General features: G+C 25.2%; 1 protein-coding gene across 1 annotated transcript in view; it reads left to right on the top strand.

Moving 5' to 3' along the window:
- Positions 1-12,770, top strand: part of LOC145256176 (protein MON2 homolog) — a 1,437,553-nt gene that overhangs the window by 1,120,275 nt on the left and 304,508 nt on the right. The window contains exon 28 of the mRNA XM_080114764.1: positions 11,146-11,738. Within this exon, the coding sequence (XP_079970890.1) occupies positions 11,146-11,738 (593 nt within the window). The remainder of the gene's footprint in view (positions 1-11,145; positions 11,739-12,770) is intronic.

Here is a 12,770-nt window from a genome sequence, read left to right on the forward strand (position 1 = left end):
TGTATATGTATGCATATATATATATGTATATGTATGCATATATATATATGTATATGTATGCATATATATATATGTATATGTATGCATATATATATATATGTATATGTATGCATATATATATATGTATATGTATGCATATATATATATGTATATGTATGCATATATATATATGTATATGTATGCATATATATATGTATATGTATGCATATATATATGTATATGTATGGATATATATATATGTATATGTATGGATATATATATATGTATATGTATGCATATATATATATGTATATGTATGCATATATATATATGTATATGTATGGATATATATATATGTATATGTATGGATATATATATATGTATATGTATGGATATATATATATGTATATGTATGCATATATATATGTATATGTATGCATATATATATATGTATATGTATGCATATATATATATATGTATGCATATATATATATATGTATGCATATATATATATATGTATATGCATATATATATATGTATATGTATGCATATATATATATGTATATGTATGCATATATATATATATGTATATGTATGCATATATATATATATGTATATGTATGCATATATATATATGTATATGTATGCATATATATATATGTATATGTATGCATATATATATATGTATATGTATGCATATATATATATATATATGTATATGTATGCATATATATATATATATATGTATATGTATGCATATATATATATGTATATGTATGCATATATATATATATATGTGTATATGTATGCATATATATATATGTATATGTATGCATATATATATATATATGTGTATATGTATGCATATATATATATGTATATGTATGCATATATATATATGTATATGTATGCATATATATATGTATATGTATGCATATATATATGTATATGTATGCATATATATATATGTATATGTATGCATATATACACTTGTGCCCGATATTATTCATACCCCCCCTTGAAAATTGAGTTTATTAGGTGTAACTTTGTAAGAATTTATTGTTTACGTCCATATTGATATATATTCTTAATAAACCTCTTCTGATCATGTTCGTCATTTTAAAATCTCGGGATACTTGTAATAAAAGAAATATACAACTATTTATAAAATCTGCAATGTTCAAAAATAATCATACCCCCTTATTTTTTCAGTATTAATCCAGTTTCTGACTGTTTTTTTCCTGTTTGATTCTTATTCTGAATGCTTTTATACAACCTTTGATTAATTTCATTTCGTTTTTTGCATTTTTCAGAAATTAAAATTATATCAACTGAAAACCAATAAAAGAATAAAAATTATTAGAATGGGGAAGAAAAAAGAGCTTAGTAATGATCTTAGGACTAAAACTGAATTCACATAAGGATGGTTTAGGTTACAAGTCAATTTCCAAGAAATTTGAGGTCCCTACAGCAACAGTACAGAGCATCATCAAAAACTTCCAGAGCCACCACACAACAAACAACTTGATTGGTAGAGGAAGGAAAAGGAAACTGTCTGCTAGAGCCACCAGGAATATTGTAAGAAGTGTTAATGCAAATCCAACCACCACTACTAAGGACATTTTAGAAAATCTGGAGTCTTCTGGCATAAAAATATCAAGGCAAACATTGCAAAGGACTCTGCATGAAAATGGTCTGAAAGGAAGAAGACCAAGAAGGACTCCATTGCACACCGGAAAACACCTTGCAGCACGTCTAAAGTTTGCTAGGACCCATGTGAATTCTCCAGAGTCCGTTTTCTCAAGTATTTTGTGGACTGACGAAACAAAAATTGAAGTGTTTGGCCATATGATGCTTCTTACGTTTGGAGGAAGAAAGGAGAAGCTTACAACCCAAAAAACACCATACCCACGGTGAAACATGGTGGTGGTAGCCTAATGTTTTGGGGCTTCTTTTCGGCTAGTGGTCCAGGTAGTTTGGTCAAGATAGATGGAACCATGAAGAAGGAGCAATATTTGGAGATACTCCAGAAAAAACATTAGACAGGTTGCGGAGAAGCTCCATTTAGGACCAAACTGGGTCCTTCAACAGGATAATGATCCAAAACATACTGCCAAAATAGTCAAGAAATGGTTTGAGCATAATCAAATTAATGTTTTCGAATGGCCTAGCCAGAGTCCCGACCTGAACCCTATCGAAAACCTCTGGCACATATTGAAAACTGAGGTTAAAAAGCGGAAACCTAGAAATTTGAGGGATTTGGAGAACTACTGCATTGAAGAATGGTCAAAAATCAGTGTTGATGCTTGTAAAAACCTTGTTGATAAATATCCAAAACGGTTACAGGCAGTTATTAAGAATAAAGGGCATGCTATTGACTATTAGTAAGAGAGGTATGAATAATTTTGAACTAGTGCCATTATTGTTTTTCTTTGTATAATGTTTCAAACTTGCATAATTTATTTATTTGTTGAGTTTAAATTAAATGCTTATGCTTGATTTATTGTTTGAAATCCCTTTAATATTGTCTACCTTCTGGTTTGAGCAATATTCTTATAGAAATCTCAAAGATCCAAAGGGTATGAATAATATCGGGCACAAGTGTATATATGTATATGTATGCATATATATATATATATGTATATGTATGCATATATGTATATGTATGCATATATGTATATGTATGCATATATATATATGTATATGTATGCATATATATATATGTATATGTATGCATATATATATATGTATATGTATGCATATATATATATGTATATGTATGCATATATATATATGTATATGTATGCATATATATATGTATATGTATGCATATATATATGTATATGTATGCATATATATATGAATATGTATGCATATATATATGTATATGTATGCATGTATATATATGTATATGTATGCATATATATATATGTATATGTATGCATATATATATATGTATATGTATGCATATATATATATGTATATGTATGCATATATATATGTATATGTATGCATATATATATGTATATGTATGCATATATATATGTATATGTATGCATATATATATGTATATGTATGCATATATATATATGTATATGTATGCATATATATATGTATATGTATGCATATATATATGTATATGTATGCATATATATATGTATATGTATGCATATATATATGTATATGTATGCATATATATATGTATATGTATGCATATATATATATGTATATGTATGCATATATATATATGTATATGTATGCATATATATATATGTATATGTATGCATATATATATATGTATATGTATGAATATATATATGTATATGTATGAATATATATATGTATATGTATGAATATATATATGTATATGTATGAATATATATATGTATATGTATGAATATATATATGTATATGTATGAATATATATATGTATATGTATGAATATATATATGTATATGTATGCATATATATATGTATATGTATGCATATATATATGTATATGTATGCATATATATATGTATATGTATGCATATATATATGTATATGTATGCATATATATATGTATATGTATGCATATATATATGTATATGTATGCATATATATATGTATATGTATGCATATATATATATATGTATATGTATGCATATATATATATATGTATATGTATGCATATATATATATGTATATGTATGCATATATATATATGTATATGTATGCATATATATATATATGTATATGTATGCATATATATATATATGTATATGTATGCATATATATATATATGTATATGTATGCATATATATATATATATATGTATATGTATGCATATATATATATGTATATGTATGCATATATATATATGTATATGTATGCATATATATATATGTATATGTATGCATATATATATATGTATATGTATGCATATATATATATGTATATGTATGCATATATATATATGTATATGTATGCATATATATATATGTATATGTATGCATATATATATATGTATATGTATGCATATATGTATATGTATATGTATGCGTATATGTATATGTATATGTATGCATATATGTATATGTATATGTATGCATATATATATGTATATGTATGCATATATATATGTATATGTATGCATATATATATGTATATGTATGCATATATATATATGTATATGTATGCATATATATATATGTATATGTATGCATATATATATATGTATATGTATGCATATATATATGTATATGTATGCATATATATATATATGTATATGTATGCATATATATATGTATATGTATGCATATATATATATATGTATATGTATGCATATATATATATGTATATGTATGCATATATATATATATGTATATGTATGCATATATATGTATATGTATGCATATATATATATGTATATGTATGCATATATATATATATGTATATGTATGCATATATATATATGTATATGTATGCATATATATATATATGTATATGTATGCATATATATATATATGTATATGTATGCATATATATATATATGTATATGTATGCATATATATATATATGTATATGTATGCATATATATATATATGTATATGTATGCATATATATATATATGTATATGTATGCATATATATATATATGTATATGTATGCATATATATATATATGTATATGTATGCATATATATATATATGTATATGTATGCATATATATATATATGTATATGTATGCATATATATATATGTATATGTATGCATATATATATATATGTATATGTATGCATATATATATATATGTATATGTATGCATATATATATATATGTATATGTATGCATATATATATATGTATATGTATGCATATATATATATGTATATGTATGCATATATATGTATATGTATGCATATATATGTATATGTATGCATATATATATATGTATATGTATGCATATATATATATGTATATGTATGCATATATATATATGTATATGTATGCATATATATATATGTATATGTATGCATATATATATATGTATATGTATGCATATATATATATGTATATGTATGCATATATATATATGTATATGTATGCATATATATATATGTATATGTATGCATATATATATATGTATATGTATGCATATATATATATGTATATGTATGCATATATATATATGTATATGTATGCATATATATATATGTATATGTATGCATATATATATATGTATATGTATGCATATATATATATGTATATGTATGCATATATATATATGTATATGTATGCATATATATATATGTATATGTATGCATATATATATATGTATATGTATGCATATATATATATGTATATGTATGCATATATATATATGTATATGTATGCATATATATATATGTATATGTATGCATATATATATATGTATATGTATGCATATATATATATGTATATGTATGCATATATATGTATATGTATGCATATATATATATGTATATGTATGCATATATATATATATGTATATGTATGCATATATATATATGTATATGTATGCATATATATATATGTATATGTATGCATATATATATATGTATATGTATGCATATATATATATGTATATGTATGCATATATATATGTATATGTATGCATATATATATATGTATATGTATGCATATATATATATGTATATGTATGCATATATATATATGTATATGTATGCATATATATATATGTATATGTATGCATATATATATATGTATATGTATGCATATATATATATATGTATATGTATTCATATATATATATATGTATATGTATGCATATATATATATATGTATATGTATGCATATATATATATATGTATATGTATGCATATATATATATATGTATATGTATGCATATATATATATATGTATATGTATGCATATATATATATATGTATATGTATGCATATATATATATATGTATATGTATGCATATATATATATATGTATATGTATGCATATATATATATATGTATATGTATGCATATATATATATATGTATATGTATGCATATATATATATATGTATATGTATGCATATATATATATATGTATATGTATGCATATATATATTTGTATATGTATGCATATATATATATGTATATGTATGCATATATATATATGTATATGTATGCATATATATATATGTATATGTATGCATATATATATATGTATATGTATGCATATATATATATGTATATGTATACATATATATATATGTATATGTATGCATATATATATATGTATATGTATGCATATATATATATGTATATGTATGCATATATATATATGTATATGTATGCATATATATATATGTATATGTATGCATATATATATATGTATATGTATGCATATATATATATGTATATGTATGCATATATATATATGTATATGTATGCATATATATATATGTATATGTATGCATATATATATATGTATATGTATGCATATATATATATGTATATGTATGCATATATATATATGTATATGTATGCATATATATATATATGTATATGTATGCATATATATATATATGTATATGTATGCATATATGTATATGTATGCATATATATATATGTATATATATATATGTATATGTATGCATATATGTATATGTATGCATATATATATATGTATATATATATATGTATATGTATGCATATATGTATATGTATGCATATATATATATGTATATATATATATGTATATGTATGCATATATATATATATGTATATATATATATGTATATATGTATATGTATGCATATATATATATATGTATATATATATATGTATATGTATGCATATATATATATATGTATATGTATGCATATATATATATATGTATATGTATGCATATATATATATATATGTATGCATATATATATATATGTATATGTATGCATATATATATATGTATATGTATGCATATATATATATGTATATGTATGCATATATATATGTATATGTATGCATATATATATATATGTATATGTATGCATATATATATATATGTATATGTATGCATATATATATATGTATATGTATGCATATATATATATATGTATATGTATGCATATATATATATATGTATATGTATGCATATATATATATATGTATATGTATGCATATATATATATATGTATATGTATGCATATATATATATATGTATATGTATGCATATATATATATGTATATGTATGCATATATATATATATGTATATGTATGCATATATATATATATGTATATGTATGCATATATATATATATGTATATGTATGCATATATATATATATGTATATGTAAGCATATATATATATGTATATGTATGCATATATATATATATATGTATATGTATGCATATATATATATATGTATATGTATGCATATATATATATATGTATATGTATGCATATATATATATGTATATGTATGCATATATATATATATGTATATGTATGCATATATATATATGTATATGTATGCATATATATGTATATGTATGCATATATATATATGTATATGTATGCATATATATATATGTATATGTATGCATATATATATATGTATATGTATGCATATATATATATGTATATGTATGCATATATATATATATGTATATGTATGCATATATATATATATATATATATATATATGATGATTGCAACGTCTTGTCAGACGAGTGCCACTCCCTCAGACATTTAAAATCCATGAGCCCAAATGCCTAAGGGAGTATCTATACAAAGATGATGTTACAGAGTCTTAGCTTTGTTCGACAGCTAAGTCTCTCTCTCGGTTCAAAATGTTGAGATCCAGCAACAAGCAAGAGCAAGATGGCCAGCAACAAATTAAACTGCAGACCAGCTTAATGCGGGTACTGCTCTTCCGCTTTATGGTGTGTTAAATCATATATATATATATATATATATATATATATATATATATATATGTATACATGTACACATATATATATACGTATACATGTACACATATATATATATATGTATACATGTACACATATATATATATATGTATACATGTACACATATATATATATGTATACATGTACACATATATATATATATGTATACATGTACACATATATATATATATGTATACATGTACACATATATATATATGTATACATGTACACATATATATATATATGTATACATGTACACATATATATATATATGTATACATGTACACATATATATATATATGTATACATGTACACACATATATATATATGTATACATGTACACATATATATATATATGTATACATGTACACATATATATATATATGTATACATGTACACATATATATATATATGTATACATGTACACATATATATATATATGTATACATGTACACATATATATATATATGTATACATGTACACATATATATATATGTATACATGTACACATATATATATATGTATACATGTACACATATATATATTTATGTATACATGTACACATATATATATATATGTATACACGTACACATATATATATATATATGTATACATGTACACATATATATATATATATGTATACATGTACACATATATATATATGTATACATGTACACATATATATATATATGTATACATGTACACATATATATATATATATATATGTATACATGTACACATATATATATATATATATGTATACATGTACACATATATATATATATGTATACATATATGTATATATATGTATATGTATACATGTACACATATATATATATATATATATGTATACATATGTATATGTATACATGTATATACATATATATATATACATTTATGTATATGTATACATATATACATATATATACATATATGTATACACGTATACATATATATACATTTATGTATATGTATACATATATACATATATATACATATATGTATACACGTATACATATATATACATTTATGTATATGTATACATATATACGTATATGTATATATATATATATATGTATACATGTATATATAAGCAGCCGCCAATAGCGTAATGGTTAGAAGCCTTAACTGCCGTACAAACGGTCGGGTTTCAATCCTGGCTTGAGGTACTTGCCTGTCTAGCCGCACTGATGAGCTGTGAAACAGGGAAACAGTACTGTATGTGGATGACTATATATATATATATATATATATATATATATATATATATATATATACGCACTTACTCATCGGAATAATCGTACCCATTTGTTCTCTTCCGAAATTTGTTTCATTCTTTTCCCATTTTTACATCTTCATCCATCTTCATTCCTCTTTTATGTCAAGTGCTTGTGGTCCTCGGAATTTCCTTCCCGGTTTTCAGCTCATGTCATTAACGTAAGGCAGAGACAATAATCTGTTTTGTACGATGGTTCATGACTGCCCTAATGGATACTCTCATTGCAGACTGTGCAATCACGTATGTATCGTCCAAATACTATTCGATCCACTGTGTTTTATTACGGACAGCAAAACGCCTTAGGAAAGATACGATCTTGCATCTACCCCCACTCCCAATCAATAGCAACTTTTATTTAACTAGCGGGACCCATGGAAATTCCATGATGTACTCGGCATCCACATGTATATAAAAATAACATGTTTATAAAAAATACTTCTATGGAAATAATTAATGTCTGTTAGAGTTAAGAAAAAATAACTCTTTTTTTTTCTTCCATAAAAATATTTATCGGTTAAATATTCTTTAAATAAATAAAATGAATATGTCTCTTTTTTTATTTGAAATTGTAACAAAGCAATTCTTTTTAAAACACATATTCTTTGTTTTCTTTTTGTAAAAAAATAATTTTCAGCTTAATATTTGTAAAATTTACTAAAAATGATTTTGGGACAATTTATTTTTAAATAGGTAAAATAGGAATTGTTTTCTTAGGCGACATCAGATTTGCTTATAGAAGAAACTCGTTTTTTTATCTGTGTGAAAGGTGATAACGTACATACAACCATAAATTGCTTATCTATAATATAAATCTCACCTGTCTGTTTAAATGTATGTCTGCCTAAAACTTTCCACAAAGGCAACGGATTTTCATGAGATTAGTATAATTTTGAAGCTCGACCCTTTGGACGACAAATATCAAAAAATTGGCCAAAAAACATTAATTTCTTCACCCTCAACTAGGCACTTTTCTACAGGGAGGAGTCACTTTTTTTTTGCCGATATTTTCAAAAGTCATCCCCTCTTTTCGATTGTCTAGCCTTAATTTAAACCTGCGTCATTTCCGGTTTGGCGATGGGCGCAACAGCAAAGACGCCACATTTTTTTTTTTTTTTTCACATTCTTTTCCTCCTTTGCTGTACAGGTTCGAGCCTACCTGCCTACTACTACTTTTTTTTTATGTTCAACATACACTTCCAAACACCTGGGCAACGCCAGGCACTCAGGCTAGTTCTATTATATAGATGAATTGTGTGACTTGCTTCCTTGCTTGAATCTTGTCTCTGACAATCGGGCGATTCTATCTTTTAAAAAAGGGATGACAGTTAAATTTTTGTCTGAGAAGTGTTATCTAGGGACTTCCATACAAGTTGTGTGGAAGAGATGCTGCATGTTGTTTGAGTTGATTGTTGCATTGCCCCCAATGCATCTATGGAGATAGGGACTTATTATCTCAATTTCAGCTTTTTTTTTTTTTTTTTTTTTTTTTTTTTTTTTTTATTAGTCTCTACTTACATCAAGGTGATTTCAAGGAGCTGTTCCAAAAGTAGTTCCTCCTATTTTTTTTTTATTCTGCCTTAATAAATCAGAGGGGATTGCAGATCGTATTGTTATGATGACTAAACTTATGCATTCATGACTTGAAACTTTCAACTCTCTGTTGCAAATAGTGATGATGTGAGACTATAAGAAAGCAACACCTGTCATTGTTGTGCATCAGAAGCAGAGATGTATTGTTGAATTCCTGGCAAGAATGGTGGTGACTATGTAGAAAATTAAATTCTGGAGCACAAAAGCTTGCTCGTTTTAATGGTACCATATCTTTGTATCTTTTCAACTTTTTGAGTTCAAAAAAAAAAATTAGGAGGCTTTACTTTTGGAATAACCCTTGTAATATATGAATTGGATTTTCATGTGTCTCTTTCTCTCTTTTCTCAGGTGACTTCCCCCGAGCATGGTCGTTGTTACTTGAACATATTGAATGCTCTGCACTGTGCCCGAGTGCGGAAGTATCGTTGGCCGCCTTGAAGAGCTTCCAGGAGATCATGCAGATTAACAATTCCAAAGAGAAGAGCGATGACGTAAAGTCAAGTCGTGGCAGCATGACGCCACCTACCGATGAAGTCATGAACCGTTCCAGTGAAGATGGAAGTGACGCCACGAACAACAAAACTATCCAGAATGATAGTGGTAAAGTGGAGTACAATTTGACCCTTTGGTCAACGGCCTGGCGTGTCTGGCTTAATATCGGTATGCTCTCTACAAAACCCCCTGAGGGTAAAAGCCAGAAGCCCTACATTCCATCGCAGGCATTTGTCAGCGCTCTCGTTCAGACGTTTCCACCCTTGTTTCATCACATCAAGTCTAGGTTTGTAGCCGCTGACCTCCAGAAACTGTCCACTGTCCTGCGGAGTGCCCTCTCGGTGCCGGTCCACGGGGAAATGTCTCCATTCATTATACCAACGTACCCTGAGCTTACAATCACACCCCTCCAGGAATCTACTCTTAATGCTGTTCAAGTGCTGATCAAGGTAAGAAATTTATGAAACCTGCTTTTTATTCTTTTTATTTTATTCAAGTCCTTTCTAGGAGGTTAGACACAAGGTTAAGTGTGGGTATTATACCACTGGTACTATATTTATCCTGAGACAAATACAGTAGAGGTTTTAGTTTAGGCCTCTTAATTCCTTGGGGAACATAGGATCAAAACGGCATTCCTCTAATGTCAATCCTGGTAAAAATGAACAAATGGTGCAGTTTTAGGCCTTAATCTATGTAAATTTGAGTTCTGCACCATGCAAAAAAAAAACAAAAAAAAAACAAATGACTAAGTCTATCATTTGCCTCGTCCCATTTAGGCCCAAAATTCCCCAAGGCCTTAACATTTTTAAATTTGAATTCAGCACCATGCAAAACTTTTAAAATAGACATACACAGAAAATTTTGGACAAATATGGTAAAATGGTCCCAAAAATGGAGTGTTTTTATTAGCCCTAAAAGAGCCCCTGGGGCACATCCAAGAGTTATTGCAAAGTATAGACAAACAAAATTATATAGAAATCAGTTAGTTACAACTTTTCAGAAAGTTTTATAAAAATCCAAGGGATCAAGTTTTTTTAATAAACACAAAAGTGTCAATTTTAGCCATTTTAACCCGAAAGGCACTAGTAGGGGCAATTGGAATTCAGCTCCTTTTTTACTCATATCATGTTTAAGGTTTGTGCAAAATTTAAAAAAATTCCAAGGCATAGTTATTGAGAAATGTGCGGACAGACGAACAGATGAATTTACAGATCCACCCTTCTTTTGTCGGGGGACCAAAAAAACGGTAGCATTACTCCAAAGCACAATTACTTACTAATAAACTAAGAACAGCTGCTATTGAACTTGAACTAGTTCGCACATAACCATTAAATGCACTGATGAACCAAATATATTTGTCATAATGACCACCCAACAATATAATGATAAATTAGAAGAAATTCTATTCGACACATCTAAATTTACAAAAAAAAATGTATGTAGAAATCCTACCACACAACATGAAAGAAATATTAATAAAT

The sequence above is a fragment of the Euprymna scolopes genome, chromosome 32 (assembly GCF_053919585.1).
Source record: "Euprymna scolopes isolate OS-2025 chromosome 32, ASM5391958v1, whole genome shotgun sequence".
Taxonomy (NCBI): Eukaryota; Metazoa; Mollusca; class Cephalopoda; order Sepiida; family Sepiolidae; genus Euprymna; species Euprymna scolopes.